General features: G+C 47.7%; 3 protein-coding genes across 4 annotated transcripts in view; 1 reads left to right on the top strand and 2 right to left on the bottom strand.

The window, feature by feature from the left end:
• arrb2b (arrestin, beta 2b) overlaps nt 1–3,184 on the bottom strand; it is a 21,578-nt gene extending 18,394 nt beyond the window's left edge. The window contains exon 1 of the mRNA XM_084691988.1: nt 2,921–3,184. Within this exon, the coding sequence (XP_084548114.1) occupies nt 2,921–2,943 (23 nt within the window). The 5' untranslated portion in view covers nt 2,944–3,184. The remainder of the gene's footprint in view (nt 1–2,920) is intronic.
• A 1,480-nt stretch (nt 3,185–4,664) lies between these two features.
• On the bottom strand, nt 4,665–10,622 carry hmgb3a (high mobility group box 3a). Its single transcript, XM_084692010.1, has 5 exons — nt 10,545–10,622; nt 8,171–8,385; nt 7,677–7,813; nt 7,065–7,239; nt 4,665–6,406 (listed from the first exon to the last, which is right to left on the bottom strand). Exons 2-5 carry the CDS (start codon nt 8,324–8,326, stop codon nt 6,248–6,250), a joined length of 627 nt encoding a protein of 208 aa, XP_084548136.1. The 5' UTR covers nt 8,327–8,385; nt 10,545–10,622; the 3' UTR covers nt 4,665–6,247.
• Nucleotides 10,623–13,565: 2,943 nt separating this feature from the next.
• Nucleotides 13,566–20,000, top strand: part of cd99l2 (CD99 molecule-like 2) — a 17,103-nt gene continuing 10,668 nt past the window's right edge. For both annotated transcript variants that reach the window (XM_084692000.1, XM_084692001.1), the window contains exons 1-4: nt 13,566–13,831; nt 17,818–17,892; nt 18,026–18,067; nt 18,213–18,329. In XM_084692000.1, the coding sequence (XP_084548126.1) occupies nt 13,774–13,831; nt 17,818–17,892; nt 18,026–18,067; nt 18,213–18,329 (292 nt within the window). In that variant the 5' untranslated portion in view covers nt 13,566–13,773. The remainder of the gene's footprint in view (nt 13,832–17,817; nt 17,893–18,025; nt 18,068–18,212; nt 18,330–20,000) is intronic.

The following is a 20,000-nucleotide window of genomic DNA, read 5'->3' on the forward strand; positions in this document are numbered from 1 at the left end:
GTAACAGGTGAAGCGAAACTCAGACGAACACCTGCGGTCTGACCCATCACGCACACACACACACACACACACACACACACTCTGACCCATTTCTCACATCAGCACAACAATAATCAGGATTAACAAGTGTGTGTGAGTGTGTGTGTGGTGGATAGGGGGGTTACTGGAACAATTAATCAATTAATATATCTCTAATCCTAACTGTTAAACCCAGATCAAGCTAGGTGAGGAAAGTGGTGGAGAGAGATGGAGGTGAGTGGGAGTAGAGGACAAAGGTGGAGAAATGGAGGGATTTAGAGAGGACCAGGATAGGTTGACAACACAGACGACGACAATAGGACAAACACACAGACACTCACACTCTCATACACTCTCACACACACAGTGTCCTGGTGACAGGGGTAGACTGAAAGTATTCTCATGCCTGGTCTGTAGGGGGTGTGAAGTACCTGAGTGCCCTGTCCTTCCCTTCCCTCTCCCTCCTTCAGTCTCTCTCTCTCTCTCTCTCTCTCTCTCTCTCTCTCTCTCTCTCTATCCTTCAGTCTCTCCCTCTCTCTCTCTCTCTCTCTCTCTCTCTCTCTCTCTATCCTTCAGTCTCTCCCTCCCTCTATCTCTCTCACTCTCGCTCCATCCCTCTCCCCCTCCGTCGTGCTCCATTTAGAACTGACCCCAGTCTCTTTCTTTTCCATCCCTCTCTTTCTTTCCATCTCTCTCGCTCTCTCTCTCTTTCCATCCCTCTCTCTCTTTCCATCTTTCTCTCTTCATCCCTCTCTCTCTCTTTCCATCCCTCTCTCTCTTTCCATCCCTCTCTCTCTTCCATCTCTCTCTCTCTCTCCATCCCTCTCTCTCTCATCCCTCTCTCTCTCATCCCTCTCTCTTTCCATCCCTCTCTTTCTTTCCATCTCTCTCGCTCTCTCTCTCTCCATCCCTCTCTCTCTCTTTCCATCCCTCTCTCTCTCTCTCCATCCCTCTCTATTCCATCCCTCTCTCTCTCTCTCTCTCTCTCTCGCTCTCCATCCATATTTCCCTGAAGCTTTTTCCCGTTCCCCTATCCTTCTTCTCGTCTCTCCTCCCTCCATCCTCCTCTCCTCCTGCCCCCTTGGAGCGTTCGGCGGGCGGAGGAGAGGAAGAGGGGTGACGGAGGGGAGAGGCACCAGAGGAACACCCTGAAACGCAGGGCAGGAGGGTGACAGCACTCTACCAAATGACACAGGATGGAACGGCTTGAAAATCACTGAAGCATGTGAATGCGTGTACGTGTGTGTGCGTGTGTGTGTGTGTTGTCTTTCTCCGTTATTATTTATATCTCTCATCCTATTCTTTTTCAAACCAGAAATCAAATAGTGTGAAAACACAAACACACAAGCAAGTGTGTCTAACCACTGAGAAAGGGCCAAGGGTCTTGCAGGCAGTTAGAAGAAGACGTTGAACATCCCGCCCAATCACCCCCCCCCCTGCAGTGTGGGTCCCTGGTGAGGAGCGAGGGTGAGATGGAGAGATGGACAGATAGGAGAGAGAGGGGGCGAGAGCGAGCAAGAAAGAGTGTGTGTGAGAGAGATAGAAAAGATAGGAAAGTCAATATTAATGCTATACACAAAGTATGATTTAATTATATGTTAACTGAGAGTGTGGGAGGGAGAGAGACAGAGTGAGAGACGGGGAGAGAGAGAGAGAGAGAGAGAGAGAGAGAGAGAGAGAGAGAGAGAGAGAGAGAGAGAGAGAGAGAGAGAGAGAGAGAGAGAGGTGAAGTAATGAAAGACAAGCGGGAGGAAGAGAGCAGCTCGAGAGCGGCACGGTGAAAATCAATCGAGGCCCCCCAGAATTGTTAGTTCTGCATTTGATTGCTTTTTATCACGGCCAGTTAGAAGCACAACAACAATACCAAAGAAAGTCAAAACAGTCCGGATTGTTTTGAACCACTAAAAGAATGACAGAAAACAGATTATGCACTATTTATTCTCATCGTGTATGTTCAAACGTTGTCCTGAAATCCCACTGAGCTATAGTCAACACGGACACCGGCTTCAGCTTTGTCTAAACGTTAGCCTACAGGTACCGTATATATATCCACACTCGGTAAACTGTGATGCGATGGTGACGATTAGGTCTCTCAAATCAGATCTCGGTGTCCGTCCTCCGCACATGTTACAATGAACCCCCACCACAACCGTACGTCAAACCCACGTCAGCGTTGACGAGCCAGGCTATTGCCTTTCTACTGTTCCTTAACAGTAAGCAACATGCTGTTTTAAACGAGTTTACTCGTTTTCAGACAGCAAGCCGAGTCAGATGTTGTTAGCGCGGTGTCGAGAAGACTGTGACACACACAAGCACTTCTCCGGTTCCAACGAAGAGGAAGTCGAGTTATTTTGATGCCTAAGTCAGAGATCGTAGCTGAAGTACCCTCACTGAAATGGGACGGTATATCCTTGACGAAGATAACTAGCTGGTTCCTCAGGCGCCTGATAAGTCAATCGTGACGGGTGATTATGGAGGGCTATGTTGTTAGTGGATGTATGGACGAGTCCGGGTGAGAATTCGGGAGACGTGAACTAGATATCCGTGGTTTAAGTGCACCGCTTCCCTTAACCCCACCCTTCACAATACTGACAGCACACCACTGGTTTGCATCTGCGGGTTCATGCCGTTGCCTGTCAGCCGTTGTTGGCAGTGCGAGTTTGCCTGAATATCAGATTGAGATTTCGTTTCACACAAATCTTTCACCTCGTCCCTTCCTCGAACCTAATTTCCACTCTCAGACCCCTCCGCTCTCTCCGCCAGCACCCCCCCCCCTCCCTCCCTCTCGCTGCGCTGACTGCTCACTAGAATGTGTCGCCTTCGCCTCCACATACTGAACGACAATGAGAAAAAACAAACCCCTTTGAAAAAGAACAAGCTACGGAAAAGATGAACAGCTCACCTGGTCCCCGCCTTGTCGCCCATCACTATAGGCCTTCTGTCACAGTGTCCTAACGGAATAGTCGTCTGAAAGCGGGCAGATTTTGTGAACTGGTGGATCCTTGCTCCTCTCTCTCTCTCTCTCGGTCTCTTTCTCGCTCTCCCTCGCTCCCTCTCTCTTGACCGGAGAAGACGCTTCAACCTCTCGCTCCTCGAGACAAGTTAGCCCCGTTTCCGCAGCTTTTCCAACGGAGACCTTTCTTCTCCGAACCTGTCAGAACTAACGTCCGGGCCACGCCTTCCCCGCGTGACTGACACCCTCGTTTGTCCAATCGCAGCTGCGGGTTGGGTATGCATCCAGCGAACAGACAGCATCGTCAGCCCGCCCTGCCCTTGGGGCTACCAATTAAAAAGCGTTTTAAGGAAGAGGGTGTGGTTCTTTGTAACGGATAAGAAGGAAAACAAATTGGCCTGTCGAACGCGCGTTTACGCATTTCCCCCTCGTGCTAATGATAATTTCTCCGGGATTCATTTGTTTCTATGCGAATAGAAGATCACATTAACAGTAGGACTGTTTTGGATCTCTGAAATCCCAATTCACGCTTTTACACTCAACAGCTAAAATAAACTCAACCTTTAGGTCATACAACATGCCGAAGTCAGCGCAATTGGAACTAGTTTAAACTCACAAGTATTATTTTGTATTTGTTATGACAAAAACTGGACGTTCTAACTAAAATGTTCAGTTGCGTCTTGCCCGCATCATCACAGACCAACGTGCCTGTGTTCGACTTGCAAGGGGTCGTAACATCATCCAAGACGTTCTGTACCAAGTTATGACCTCCACTTCGTGTTCTAGTTTCTGTCCCAGACTCCACACCCCACAGTCACAGACAGGATGACTGTTTAGGCAAACGAGGGCCTAGTCTGTCTTTCACCATTCTGAGCAATCTCGGTGTCTATTTACAATCAGTGTCAACGAACCCGCAACTCCAGTCGTGTTTCTCTCTCGCCACCTGGTGGCTAAATAAGATGTTGCATGAAACCCAGATGTGTCGGCAGATGTTTCCTGTGGCACAATTTATAGAAAAATTACAACAACAAAAAAACTAAAATATATGTTATGTGTATGGAGTAGGAAAGAGACCGCAAGAGAAAATGTGAATGAAAGGAGAATGAAGTGAATGAAGGGATAATGAAACATAATCACTCAATTAGATTAAACACATACTCAGCACCCCATACACACACACACACACACGCTATCATCCCCAAACGTAAACACAGCCTAACAATGGCGCTTAAGTGCTCCCCTGCAAATCCATAGAGCTTATGTCTCAGTCATACTGAGAGGGCGTGAAAGAGATCCAATGATGTCACAGTGATAATGTCATCATTTATTTGAGCACTACTTTCAACCTTGGTCCTCGGGGCCCGCTGACCTGCATGTTCTAGATGTTTCCCTGCTTCAGCCCACCTCATTCAAATGAAAGCGTCGGTCCCATTCATTGAATCAGGTGTGTTGGAGCGGGGAAATCTAGGACATGCAGAGCAGCGGAACCCGAGGACCAGGATTGAAGACCTTTACTTTAGGCGTTTCTGCTTTAAAAATAAAAACTTTCTGAGGTGAAAAATCTTAAGTAGTTTCTGTTCACCTTGACTTGCAAAACTTGAAGTTGGCATGCAGCTGTTGTAGGCTACTTGCTTGTTTTGTTTGTGGCCTGTAAGAGTACATGTTCAGAGGGAAATTAAAACCACAACGCGTGTAAAAATGTCATACTTTTAATTGCAAACGTAGCTTTCTAAACATACAAAAAAGAAAAAAAACAAATCTTTCCGATTATACAGATAAGTACAGATTTCACCACCGACGGCTTTCCTCGCCGATTCACTTCACACACTGGGAGTCGTTTTAGCGAGATCTAATTACAGCGCACGGTTAACGTTAATCCCCCCCACCCCCCCCCCCCACAACAAAGATGCACTTAGCCAAATAAGGAGAAAACAAAAGTGTCTATTACCTTGTAACAACCTACAGGTTATCTATCACCTTGTAACAACCTAGGCTACTGGTTTTTCTAGCTCCTGTGTTGTATGTCTTCAAGGTAAACAACCCAAAGACTCTGGAACAAGAAGAGCTGTAGTGTTACCATGGCTATATGCGAGTCAGCGGCGCGCGCACACGCACGCACTTTGAGCCTGTGTGAAACACCATCCTTCCCTTCCTCTGTCCACCCATGCTTTGATTGATCACAGATCGCGCACAAGCGAGGATTGCAGCAGCCGCGTCCGGGGAACATGCTTCCGTCCCTGCGGGCAGCGCTGCACGTGGGATTACAGTAGAGGATGGATTTCAAACTTGGCTCGTGGATGGAGAGGAGACTGTGAGGTGATACTCTGCAAACCAAGAGAGCGGCGCGTGGAACCGGTCGTCAGAACAGCAGAACCTTTTGGAGAAAAGGAGCAGTTCCTTTTCACTTTCAGCAAGGTAAGGTTCCACCCAGAACCGTTCTAAGGTTCTGAAAGTCCCCTTAGGGTGTTGAAAAGGGTTCCAAGAGGTTCTGCATGGTTCTTCCTAATGTTACAACCCATTCTACGCAGCACTCTGTTGTTTAAGTGTAATCTGTTTTGCCCCTGACAGTTCAGGAACACACAGACACACACTCTTCCACACACACACTGCCATCTACAACTCCTAGATATGTGCGATCAAACTCACCAGCCGATGATTATGAAACGATAAAAACAATAATAAAAACAAGGACAAATAAAAAAATAACACAGGCTAGTCTAGTCAACCATATACAGTAACACACACACACCACCTTGCACATTCTTTTATATAAAACAAAAAGGTGTTTATATTTCCGTTTTGCTACCACTTGTTTTAAATGCTGCTCGATATACAACCAGCAGGAGAATGCTTGAAGGGTGAAGGGAAGACACTGGACAATGCTGGTGAAATGGGATAGACTACACACACACTCACTCACTCACTCACACACACACACACACACGCACACACACACACACTCACGCCCGGTCTGCATCCCGTTCTCTCTCAGTCTTTCAGCGCTGACCTCCAGTCAATGTTTACTGGTTGTTTACCAAGAGAACGTCAGGAGCAGAGACATAAACAACAACGACAACATAAACAATAACAGAGATGGCAGAGAAGAAGAGGAGGAGGAGCAACACAAAAAAAACAAACTTTTCTGGTGTTTCCCTAAACCCTACCGCATTTCAACTGGAAAGAAAAATGCATCAATAGTAATAATAGTCATCATAATAATATTAAACATCATCATCATCATCATCATCGTGATCCACCAATCAAGAAACGGCCTGTCTACTCGTCATCATCATCATCATCGTCGTCTTCCTCTTCGTCCTCCTCCTCATCATCGTCATCATCATCATCATCGTCCATGTTGTTCTTCACCACGGGCTTAGGAGCCATGGGAACACTTGCTCCCACCTTGCCCTTTGACTTGTAGTCGGCAACATCCTGGAGTGGAGGAGGGGGGAGGGAGGGAGGGAGGGAGGGAGGGAGGGAGGGAGGGAGGGAGGGAGGGAGGGAGGGAGGGAGGGAGGGAGGGAGGGAGGGAGGGAGGGAGGGAGGGAGGGAGGGAGGGAGGGAGGGAGGGAGGGAGGGAGGGAGGGAGGGGGAGCAGTAGAGAGAGGGGGGAAGAGAGATTGAGGGAGAAGGAGAGATAGATTGAGGGAAAGAAACAAAGAGGGAAACAGATAAGGGAAATAAATTGAGAGGGGGAAAGGGATATTGAGTGAAAGAAAGAGAGAGAGAGAGAGAGAGAGAGAGAGAGAGAGAGAGAGAGAGAGAAAGAGTGAGTGAGTGAGAGACAGAGAGAGAGAGAGAGAGAGAGAGAGAGAGAGAGAGAGAGAGAGAGAGAGAGAGAGAGAGAAAGGAGAGACAGAGAGAGAGGGAGAGAGACAGGGAGAGAAAGATTGAGAGAGAGAGAAAAGTGGTAAAGGGAAAGGGAGATGAAAGTAGACAGAGAGGGAGAGAGAGAGGAAGAGAGAGAGTGAAGTCAGTACACTAAAGTGCACTTCAAATTCAATCCACAGTTCTACCCGCTCGCACAACGTTAATCTCCATAATCTAATCTCATGGTATTATTGTAGCCATCGCGGTTGTTGTTGTTTACCTTCTGGTACTTATCCTTGAGCTTGTTGGCCTTCTGCAGGTAGGGCTGCTTTGTGGCATCTGTCAGGTTGTTCCACTGCTCGCCTAGTTTCTTGGCCACGTCCCCGATGCCCAGGCTAGGGTGCTGGGCCTTGATCTTGGGCCGGTGGTCCGAACAGAAGATGAAGAACCCAGATCTGTTGTGGGGTGGAGGTGAGGGGGGAGAGGTAGCGGAGAAAGGGAGATGAGAGAAAGATGGAAGGAGAAGGGATGGGGGTTTGGACGGGGGGATGTGGGGGTTAGAGAGAAATAAAGAGAGAGAGAGAGAGAGAGAGAGAGAGAGAAAGAGAGAGAACATTTAAAATCTAACTTGATTGTGTGACTGGCTGAGTGAATGTGTAGGAGTTTTTCTGTGTGTGTGTGTGTGTGTGGTGTGTGTGTGTGAATTCATGTGTCTTTTTGAGTCACATTAACGTTTTGTGTTGTAATCATGTCCCCCCCACACACACACACAGTGTGTACGTACGGGGGTCTCACACACATACACACACACACGCACACACACACACACACACACAGTGTGTACGTACGGGGGTCTCACACACATACACACACACACACAGTGTTTACGTACGGGGGTCTCTTGGGTGCGTTGGGGTCCTTCTTCTTGCCTTTCTTCCCTGGCATGTAATGCTGCATCTCCTGGTCGTAACGCACCTTATCCTGCTTAGCCATGTCCTCAAACTTCCCCTTCTCCTTCCCTGACATTGTCTGGGGAGGTAAAACAAACACACTCAAACCCCAGGCTCGTTTCCACGATACTGTCCTCCAAACAAATCCCACTCCCAGTTGGATTCCCAGGTGGACTTGAATAGGTGTTTGGTCTGCAGCTGACTGCTCTGGGGGTTGAAATGCACCTGGTCACTGGTCTGTGTGTTAGGGTTAAGCTACAATTGGGTATTATTTTCCTCCTGAGAAAAACTGTAAAGTCTAATCAAACTATATGTTTTCTGCTAAAGCCAAGATGAGCCCTTCCAGATATATATATATATAAAAAACAATAAATAATTATATATACATATATATATAAGGGGGTTTCAAGGGGTTGTTTGTTTTGTTCCACCTCACCTTCCACCTGCCGGAGCACTTCTTGGAGAACTCTGCAAAGTTGACTGGGATCTCTGGGCTCTTCTTCTTGTGTTCCTCACGGCAGGTCTGGACAAAGTAGGCGTAGGCCGACATCTTGCCCTTGGGCTTCCTGGGGTCCTTGGCCACTCTGTTCATCTCGAGGGTGGGGCGGGACTTAAAGACGATGAATACACTTCTCTGATTGGGTCAGGTGTCTGGAGAAGGGAGGCAAATTGTGATTGACAGGTGGTGAATGTTTTCGTTTTTTTTTTTTTTTTTTCATCTGCCATCAGATTGATTGTATGTGTTTCCTAATTGGGAGGTTTTTGGTGTTTTTAGGTCTGTGATTGTGTTTGAACATTGGATGGGGCATACACCTTGGATAAATGTTATATTAAAAGAATTGCTATCTAGATTAATTAAAATGATTAACATTAAAATGTTAAAAAAACATGTTGGCTTTTCCCATATTTTAACGTGAATTTACGGGAGCACAATGTGATGTTTTTTTTAACCATGTTATTAAAACAAAATCATATAAAAATGAATAAAGCTTCTGGAATATGATTTAATTAATACGGTTTTAATGAAATCATAGAAATGTTGGTATTTGCTTAGTAAACGGTTTGTAATACAAGAGCCCAAAAATGTTGCTTTTCCAAAAAATTCAAACCCCCTATTAAAATCTGTCTCCTAATAAAGAAGCCCCGCCATATTCTTTCATCGCCGACGCCCATCTGTCATTAGGGATTTGCGTTTTAATCGCTTATTTTTCTACACCGTAAACTTTACTCCGTTATATAGGTAACACAGCGCGAACTCTGGCTCCTCTATATAGCGAGCGCACAGTCTGTGTAATAAGTAGCGAATGCAGCTATAGACGGCTATGGGGAAGCTTTGCTACCGTTGTGGAAAACAGAGAGGTCATCAACGCGAATTATTCATCTTCCATTTTGTGAAATGCGTCCTCATGAGAGAAACTGCTGTTTATTTTCGACCTTCTTACGTTTTTCTATCTTATTTTTCCATAAATACTATTCGTTTTTCTGGTTTTTAATCGCCGCTCCGTATAGTACTTTCAGTCCCTGTTACATGCACATAGTATTGGTACTACGGGCTCTATACTACGGGCACGGGTTGCTGTTCTTCGAAGCTCCCATTGACTAAAATGGCTTCTGTACAACGAGCGAAAGGGAGGCTTATAGGCTGCCTGTGTAACAAAGCGAAACACACCCCCTCCCGTTTCAAGGGCTCTTACGACGAAATCCAACAGTAAATAAAAAACAAAAACACATCGTCCGATTAAACAAAGGTTGTGCTTTTAATGTCGGTATATTTTTTTTCGCTGTCATGGCGTATTTTCAGACATTTTAGAGTTTTCCGAAGTTATACCTTGCGCTGTCGCTTGGTGCAGTGCCGCTACTAACAAAGACGGTGCGCCAGCCATTTCTAATACGAGTCATCCTGGTGAGAATGAGAAGTTCCGAAAAGACGAAAAAAGGCGAAATTCAAAAATCCTTTAATACAGAAAGATAGAGATAGAAGATATAACGCAGAAACGAAAAAATGCTGTATTTTTAGATGACAGAGAAATAGTTTTTTTCAAAAAAAATCTCCCGTTTCTCTTATGTGTGAGAGCAGCTCCTTGTCAATGGTTTAAATCGCCAGCCATTTTAATGCACGGCGAGAGCGAGCATTTGACTGAGGAAGGAAGAAATGTCAAAAACACATTTTCGACGATGACATTCTTTTTTTCTTTACACGGCTGGATAGAGATAAAAACACGGAGTGGAAACCGAACGTTTCTCCCGAACAGAAAGGCGTAAATTGCGAGATGACATCGAGATTGGTTTACATTGGAAGGGCAGTGCTACTCGTAGACAGGGCATAGCCAGCCATATTCATAGTGTTACACACAGCAACGATGCGTGCGAGGAATACATGGCTTCAAATGACACTTTAATAACTTTACATTTCAAACCAACAACAGGAAAAAAAACACAAGAGTCAACGAAACACCTTTACAGCACTTATTCCCTTTATGAGAAATGGCTGTGCAACCCAAATAACGCTGATCTAATAATTTTCCACAGATTTCTGTGAATTATTGTAAATTTAGCACATTGTTTCAAAGAAAATACAAGAAACCACATCTAACTGCACTGTTCTTAATGTGCAAACACATTTAAACTGTATTTGACATTTCATAACACGTAAAAATGGAAAAATAGCAATAATTCCCTTAAAACACTATATATAAACAATTCATTGAAAAGATTTATTCGTACTGACATGTTTTAAGAGAAAAAGTTTTTTTTCTTAAAAACATGTATTATTACGTGTGAATAACAAAGAGTCGGAGTCTTGGACGTACCTGTATTGTTGAAGCAAGCCTTGGAAATCCTACAGTCTCGCTCGTCTCTCTGCCTTCTCTCTCCTCCACCAATGTACACAGCCTCGCGCTAGCTCAATACGAGAACGGCCTGATTGGCTGCTAGCCCTCGCGGTTCAAAACAGCCTCCACTCGTGCTGATTGGGGAGAGCATTACGCACGCTCCGGATTCCTGCGCCACTACTGGTTGAGCTGTAGGCTCTGTCATACACACCCCTTTGAAAAAGAGCCGCTCGTATAACTTTTACAGTAGCAAAGTGAAGATCATAGGTCTGAGCAGTACTGTATAGGCGCGTGGATCACTGTGCATGGAGCATACGGTTCAACTACCCACCGTCATACACACCGGCGCTCGTACGCACGTCCGTGGACGTTCCCTCTGTTTTTGAGATTTGAAGAGCAGACGCGTGAGATTAATTTAAACAATTAGATAATCTGTTGTATCAGTTATTTTCATGACAAGAATGTTTACGTGTAAATAACAACAAGAAAACGGTGTATTACCATATAGGCTACACACACAATTATGGAAAATATTGGATGCAATCATTTAAGTTAATGGTTAACACTACAACGTGTGTCCCCTGTGTATCGTGTTGTGTATTTATGGATAAGCTGTCAACAGCTTTGCATTACCTCCACGCCATACCTAATAATTGTATTCTAAGTACTGCAGTAACGCCGCAATTTCCTCTTGTGGAAATAAAGTAGTACCTCAAAACCCTTGTCACTCGTATCTCTCATCTCTTATCAGTGTTGAGTATTGATTTGTTTACTTCTTTACTTCGTAACACGCAGGCCTAAACATCACCTTAATAAAGTCATAGAAATAAACAGTATGAATACGTAATAACTTCTAGAGCCTATTAATTTTTTTCCCTCTCGTAGCGTTTGGCTCTGTAGCCCACATCCATACCTGGCCCTCTCACTGACTTTAAGGCTCCAATCCTGCTCCTGGAGAGATACCCTCCTGTAGGGTTACAAGCCAACCCTGCTCCTGGAGAGATACCAGGAGCAGGGTTGGAGTGTAACCCTACAGCAAGGTGTCTCTCCAGGAAGAGGAAAATAGCCAACCTCTACATTCACTAAATCCTAGTGGTGTACCCAAATTGGTGACTTATACCAAAAACTGTGACCAAGGATTGCTGTTCAGAAAATGTTCAAACCCTAACCCTTCCCCCAAACCCAACCCTAAGACCACTCAGTTTTCTTTTTAACCCTACCCAAACCCTTCCCCAACCCCAAACCATAACCATAACCGTAATCCTAACATTTGCTGAACAGCTTCCCTTTTGCTATCCTCTGCATTACAAACAGAGACAAGACTGACTGAGGCAGATATCACCGCTAGGTGGCGCCCTTTCATTCTTGAAGTTATTTAATCCAGTATTTATTTATAAACCTCCGTGTGCATCACTGTTTGATACTTTGATAAAATCAATAATGGATTTACATGCTGGTCATTGAACCTTTCAACTGCATTGAATTGTGTTCAATCCCTTAACTCCCAGCAGACAGGCAGACAGACAGGCAGACAGACAGACAGACAGACAGGCAGGCAGGCAGGCAGGCAGGCAGGCAGGCAGGCAGGCAGGCAGGCAGGCAGGCAGGCAGGCAGGCAGGCAGGCAGGCAGGCAGGAAGACAGGCAGGCAAGCAGGCAGGAAGACAGGCAGACAGGCAGGCAGGCGGGCGGGCGGGCGGGCGGGGCAGATAGACAGACAGACAGGCAGGCAGGCAGGCAGGCAGGCAAGCAGGCAGGAAGACAGACAGGCAGGCAGGCAGGCAGGCAGGCAGGCAGGCAGGAAGACAGGCAGGCAGGCAGGCAGGCAGGCAGGCAGGCAGGCAGGCAGGCAGATAGATAGATAGATAGACAGACAGACAGACAGACAGACAGACAGACAGACAGGCAGGCAGGCAGGCAGGCAGGCAGGAAGACAGGCAGGCAGGAAGACAGGCAGGCAGGAAGACAGGCAGGCGGGTGGGCGGCGGGCAGGCAGGAAGGCAGACATACAGACAGACAGACGGGCAGGCAGGCAGGCAGGCAGGCAGGCAGGAAGACAGGCAGGCAGGCAAGCAGGCAGGAAGACAGGTAGACAGGCAGGCGGGCGGGCGGGGCAGATAGACAGACAGGCAGGCAGGCAAGCAGGCAGGAAGATAGGCAGGCGGGCAGGCAGGCAGGCAGGCAGGCAGGCAGGCAGATAGATAGATAGACAGACAGACAGACAGACAGACAGACAGGCAGGCAGGCAGGCAGGCAGGCAGGCAGGAAGACAGGCAGGCAGGAAGACAGGCAGGCAGGAAGACAGGCAGGCGTGTGGGCGGCGGGCAGGCAGGAAGGCAGACAGGCAGACATACAGACAGACAGACGGGCAGGCGGGCAGGCAGGCAGGCAGGCAGGCAGGCAGGCAGGCAGGCAGGCAGGCAGGCAGGCAGGCAGGCAGGCAGGCAGGCAGGCAGGCAGGCAGGCAGTAACCTATCCCATTTCAAACAGAAACACAACATAAAGATAACATAACACAAACATAACCAGACACAGAGTGACCAAGTCTTTGTTTTCTTTTCTCCAGATTTAACTCACCGTTTAATAAACTGTTAAGGTCATTAAGGTCATTCCAATCTCCTGACGAGCTTGAAGCAATTAAGTCAAACCTGCAACTGTCTGACAGAATTGTGCTCATTACACGTCCCCTTCTTATGTCATTGTGGTCAGTAGTTTAACAACTTAAACATGTATTGGTGGTTTATTTTAGAAACATAAAACAAACTTTAGAAATTGATTGAAATATAAAAACAAAATGTACATAAATGACAGAATGGCCTTGGTTTGATATGAAACTCATATTTGTCTTGAGAAAGAAAATAACGTGTTTTTTATTTAGCCGTAGTCTGCCAGTCTGTTTCTGCAATATACCGTATATCGGGTGAGGATCCGCCCTTCGCCGTTGTAACGTGATTCCTTGCGCTGGCTGACTGTCGCTCTATCGCTTGCTTGCTACCGGTAAAGCACACGCGCTATCGCACTGCAGACTTCGTTTTGGTAAAAGCAGCCAACTGTTAGCGACTGTCGCACCGACGAGCACAAAGATTTTTTTCGATCAAAGTGCAGAGTGGACTACCGGCACGTGAGCGTTAATACAAGTCCCGAACAGACTGAAGAATATTGCGGTGTAACGTTAATTTCGCTCGGTACTATAGTAGACTTTCGTTGCAATGGGGAAATTTTCGGCGTGGTCTCTTTTTTTGGTCGTCTCTGTGTTAGCAGTGAAAGGTAAGCGACCGCAATCCTCTTTGTCGAGGTCTCCAGCAGCGCCCCCCACTTCATCAGATTTTGTTTCGGCCATAACCGGCTTTTCTGGAGGTATTATCTCACCATATAACGGTTTAGGAGAGAGCCCGCTTTGGCAATCACGTTATGAGCTATTGACACGTTGAGGTAATCCAGCTGTTTTAAACCAAACCCCGGTAAAACAGTAATACGTGGTTCTGTGTAGCCGTATTTAGCCTACTAATGTGCCATATGTTATAACAACGAAGCGGCATGATTCTCCTTTCACCAATCATTAACCAGTATTAATATTTTATAATGTAGTTTTATAATGTAATATAATGATATAAGAGCATGTGGTTTCGGGTAACCCAAAAAATAATTTAAAAATCACACAAAAAAAGCGGCCTCATCATTTTCTGTCTTTTGCAGTCTGGTCACATAGCTTGACAACCGGTAAAGAACATTGTGCAAACAAACGCATAAAAGCCGGTATACCGACCAATTGAAAACACCCATAGAAATACACTTGAGATAATCCAGTCTTTGTCGATATTTTATATAATTTTTATATTTCAAATGGGTGTTATTTGAAGTTGTCCAGCGCTCTGAATTGATATCTGTTGAGGAAGAATAGACCAAAGAAGACTTTAAAAGATAATTTAATTTTTTAGGATGATGGGCATATTTTATTGCCGGCAAGCACACGCGGAATGATACAGGTTACTGTATGACCAAGATTTGTCCTTGGTACTGTGAAAGGTTTGTCTTGTCTAGTCAGTGGAGTATCTATCTCCCTGTTCTCTACCCCCATCTCTCTCTCTGTCTCTCTCTCTCTGTCTCTCTCTCTGTCTCTCTCTCTCCCCCCATCTCGGTCTCTTCTTCTCTCTCTACCCCATCTCTCTCTCTCTCTCCTTCTCTCTCTCTCTCTCTCTCTCTCCTTCTCCCTCTCTCTCTCTCTCTCTCTCTCTCTTTCTCTCTCTCTCTCTCCTTCTCCCTCTCTCCTCTCTCTCCCCTCTCTCTCTCCTCTCTCCCTCTCTCCTCTCTCCCTCTCTCCTTCTCTCTCTCTCCTTCTCTCTCTCCTCTCTCTCTCTATCCTCCTTTCTTCACTCGTTCTCTCCATCATGGCAGGTGCAGGTTCAAACCTCGGTGGTGCCAGTTTATTTTCCCTTTTTCACGCACACACACGCACACATGCACAACAACCGTCTCACACACACACACACACACACTCCATCATTTGAGTGGCGTGTCAGGGGGGTATTGTGAAACTTGTCTCTCGGCTCCATTGTCTTGGATTAGCAGGGATATTCTGGCTGGCGTTGATGCTGGCGTGGCGACCTGAGAGAGCACTGCTGACTGGGAATCATTTAGCTAGCGGGTCTAGATTCAGAGGAGGGAGGGAGGGAGGGACAAGGGAGAATGGAGGGATGGAGGAGGAAGGGAGAGAGAGAGAGAGAGAGAGACAGAGAGAGAGAGAGAAGGGAGCATGGAGGGAGGGAGAGGGATGGAGAAGGAAAGGAGAGAAAGAGAGAGAAGGGAGAATGGAGGGAGGGAGAGAGTGGGGTGGAGGTAGAGAGAGAGAGAGAGAGAGAGAGAGAGGTGGGGGGAAGGGGGAGGCTCAGCTGCAGTCTCTCCTTTGAGAAAGAAGTGTGTGTGTGTGTGAGTTTTGGGGCTAGAGCCACACCCTTAATTAAGGGTAATAAGATCAATCCACATGGCTGTGTGCTCAGTGTCAGAGAACATGAAGAACCGATTACTTATTCACCATCACACACACGCATGCACCAGCTGTGGGGTCATGCAGGTTACCAAGGAGTTATTTCTCCTCATTTCGTTTCTTGGAAAGTGAGATAAAACTGTAGGTAGCTATTGTCTATTTCTGATGAGTGATTATAACATTCATATCTGCATAACTTGAATAACTTAAGAGATAATAAGGAACATCACATCACATTTTAACAGCAAAGCTGTCTCAGCCCATAGAAAGGCCAGATCCATTCTTGAATTGAATCTACATTAGAATGATGTCAGTATTCTGAATCCCCAAGTCTCCCCTCCCAGGAGGGAGAGAGGAGGGAGAGAGTGGAGGGATAGAGAGTGCAAGAGAGAGAGAGAGAGGAGGAAGAGAGAGAGAGAGGAGGAAGAGAGAGAGGAGGAAGAGAGAGAGAGAGGAGGAAGAGAGAGAGAGAGGAGGAAGAGAGAGAGGGGGTGAGTATGCTGAAAGGGGTCGGAGGTAAGAAGTCACATGATCTACATTTAGGGTCATATGACAATACTGATGCAATCCTCTAAAGACAGGGACGGACAGACATATAGACACACACACAGGCTCACAGACAGACAGATAGACAGACATACAGACATGCTCACAGACACACAGACAGACAGACAGACTCCACCTCCCAATGGAGTTTAACTGTGTTGCTGTTCTTTGTGTTACAACTCAAGGACTCACCAAAGTGGTAACTGTGTCAGTGTGTGTGCGTGGTAGTGTGTGTGTGTGTGTCATTGTGTGTGTGTGTGTCAGTGTGTGTGCGTGGTAGTGTGTCTGTGTGGGATTGTCTTCTGCTGCAGGCTGAAGTAATATATTTGACACCATGCCCAAAACCAAGACACACTGCAGACTGCAGTAGATTCTGCAGAATCAGACAAACTTGACTCAAGAATAGATCAGACAGGATGTCTAGCAGTAATAAAATAGTCTTTAGTGTGTGTGTGTGTGTAGTTTTGAGTGTGTGTTCCGGGGTGTGTGTGCAAAGTGGAAAAGATCGGGAGGGTCTAGAACACGCTGGGCAGGGGGGGGGGGGCTGACGAGCAGGGTTGAAGAACACAGTAGAGTCTATAAGTTATAGTATATATTTAGGAGTGTTGAGGGAATAGGGAGAAGACCCTTGAGCGTCAGTTCTATGGGTGTATGTGAAGCCCTCTTTGACATGCTTGCGTGTTAAAAATGGCTATACAAATACATTTTGATTTGATTTGAGTGTTATCAGGGTCCAAGCCAGACCGGCTGTGTTTGAGATAAGGTGTAGCTGTGTGGCGCACACACAGGGTTAGGGTTAGAGGCACGCTGAGGCTGCTCTCTGCTCCTCTGACTGGTCGTCAACACGTGTGGTAAAGCCTTCGTCTATGTCACACAAACTCCCCTCACAGGCCGACCACACGGTCACAGACCGACCACACCGACCACACGGTCACAGACCGACCACACGGTCACACGCCGACCACACGGTCACAGGCCGACCACACGGTCACAGACCGACCACACGGTCACAGACCGACCACACGGTCACACGCCGACCACACGGTCACACGCCGACCACACGGTCACTCACAGAGGACTGGGGACGGTCTGAAGGGGGACGTTTGAGCGTGTGTGTGTACGTTTGTGTGTGTGTGTGTGTGTGCGTTTCATGGGTGTATAAAAGGAGCTTTGTCCGTGTGCTGGAAGAATGCAGAGAAGCTGTCATGTTGGGCTTTGTTGATATTCAGATATACTGCCGGTATGCTGTCAGGCATTCTTCATACACACACACACACACACACACACACAGACACACGCACACACACACACACACACAGACAAAGGAATGTGGGACACTTTTTGGGGGTAGCAATAGCAGGTAGTAAGAATAGCAGTACAGATCCAATACTACTTCTTCATATTAAAGTGGGTTATGCCTGTCGGATGGTGGGGACCAGGCCAAAGGTCTGATCCTCTCCCAAACAGTGTGGTAAAGCCGTGAAAAATAAATAATCTCATTGCGATTTTCGAATAAATGTTTAATTTCCCTTCTTTCCCACATTACCATCCCCCACACCATCCCCCACACCCTCCCTCCCTCCCTCCCTCCCTCCCTCCCTCCCTCCCTCCCTCCCTCCCTCCCTCCCTCCCTCCCTCCCTCCCTCCCTCCCTCCCTCCCTCCCTCCCTCCCTCCCTCCCTCCCTCCCTCCCTCCCTCCCTCCCTCCCTCCCTCCCGTTGTAGTTCTTTCCCAGGATGACGACCTTGGCTTTGATCTGTCTGATGCCATAGGTGAAGAAGATGCCACCTCTAAACCCGGTAAACACACACACACATCTTCAACCTGCACATAGACACACCCTCAAGTTCCGCACACACACACACTCTCAACCTCATACACACACATATTGAGAAAGTAAGCTGTGAGATGATTTTCTCCACCTCTTCTCAGAATCTGTGAAACCCAAAGGATTGCCAGCAGCTGGAGGAGATGGTAAGAACCTTAGGTAGAAAACAAACAACCCCAACTCCACATCTCTATGTTAAGGTTGCACTGATAACCATAATATCACAATTAAGGAGTGCCTGATTTCACTCACCTGGCACCACCAGAATAACTGAACCTTATGACCTCACAGACCTCGACCTGGCTGACTTCTTTGATGACGATGATGACGCCCCGCCCACCAAAGCTCCACCCCCCAAGGTTGTTCCCAAGACCACCAAGGCCCCTGTGAAGCCTAAGCCCAAGCCAGGTGAGGTGGGGAGGAGGTGGGGAGGAGGGGGAGGGGGGGAGGGGGGAAGGGTGTGAGTAGGGGGAGGTGGGGGAGGGAGGGGAGGGAGGGAGTCCGGGAGGGGGTGAGGAGGGGAGGAGGGGGAGCAGGAGGGAGGGAGTCTGGGACGGTGTGAGGAGGGGGAGGGGGGGAAGGAGGGGGAGGAGGGGGGAGGAGGGCGAGGGGTTACCTAAGTGTCGGTCTCTTCTTCTGTCCCACTGACACTGAGAAACTGTTCACTTAATCTAAAGCGAAGTACGGGGGGATTTAAACCTGCAACCTCTTGACCTACAGTCAAATTCTCCGCTGAGCCACATCCAATCCCCATACCCATTCACCCCCCCCAAAAAAAACAAACATGTAAATTGTAACTACATAGCAGTTTCTATGTACCTATCTACAAGGTATTGCTATAAAGGTACACAATAGTTGACATAACCCTTCTGTAAAATGTAACCACTTAAACCATCAATAACCATCATTCAGCGTTCCAGACTAACCATTCCAGACTAGACTGTCTATGTGCTTGTGCGGTGACCCCACTAACCCCGTAGCCCTGCCCTCGTTCACTAACAGACGAGACCCAGGCTGATTTCTTTGCGCCGACGCTTCGCCCAGGCCTGCTGCCCGACTCCTCCCGTTCCCCAAGCACTCCGCGACCCAGGGGCGAGCCCGGTTGGTACTCAACTACACCCCATACCCACCCTCCCTCCACCCCTCCATCTACCCACCCACCCTCCCTCTACCCACCCTCCCTCTACCCCTCCCTCTACCCACCCTCCCTCCACCCCTCCCTCTACCCACCCTCCCTCCACCCTTCCTCCACGCCTCCATCTACCCACCCTCCCTCCACCCCTCCATCTACCCACCCTCCCTCCACCCCTCCATCAACCCACCCTCCCTCCACCCTCCATCTACCCACCCTCCCTCCACCACTCCATCGACCCACCCTCCCTCCATCCCTCTATCTACCCACCCTCCCTCCACCCACCCCTCTATCTACCCACCCTCCCTCCACCCATCCCTCTATCTACCCACCTTCCCTCCACCCACCCCTCTATCTACCCACCCTCCCTCCACCCCTCCATCTACCCACCCTCCCTCCACCCAATCATCCCTCCGTCCCATCTCCTGACCTCTAAAGCCACACTCCACTGTTGGTACAACAGTGCCAGGCAGAGTTGTTGCGACATCCTCGGATTGCGGCTTTGAGCATCACCACGAACACCAACTTCAGTTGTAACCATGACTGTCGAGATGGCCATAGATGAAGCACGCCAGATTCCATACCTCCATGTAGCCTCCGCTTGCCTTCAGACACTTCGCTGTCGTCCCCGCGCCGTCGACCATCTTGTCGTTCTGTTGTCTTGTTTGTCTTGTCTTGTCGAAAGGCCGGACGTTTGACCTCGTGGGGTTGGTTTGTGTGAACGCTCACTGCTGTACTCGCCGTCCTTCTCGTTGTGTCTGTGTGTCGCACCATCGAACCTCTGCTCTCTCTCTCTCTCTCTCTCTCTCTCTCTCTCTCTATCTCTCTCTCTCTCTCTCTCTCTCTCTCTCTCTCTCTCTCTCTCTCACACACACACACACAGATATTCTCTCTCTCACACACAAACTTACGAGCTATCTCTCTCTCTCTTTCTCACACACTCTTTT

The sequence above is a fragment of the Hypomesus nipponensis genome, chromosome 25 (assembly GCF_054491055.1).
Source record: "Hypomesus nipponensis isolate SF chromosome 25, ASM5449105v1, whole genome shotgun sequence".
Taxonomy (NCBI): domain Eukaryota; kingdom Metazoa; phylum Chordata; class Actinopteri; order Osmeriformes; family Osmeridae; genus Hypomesus; species Hypomesus nipponensis.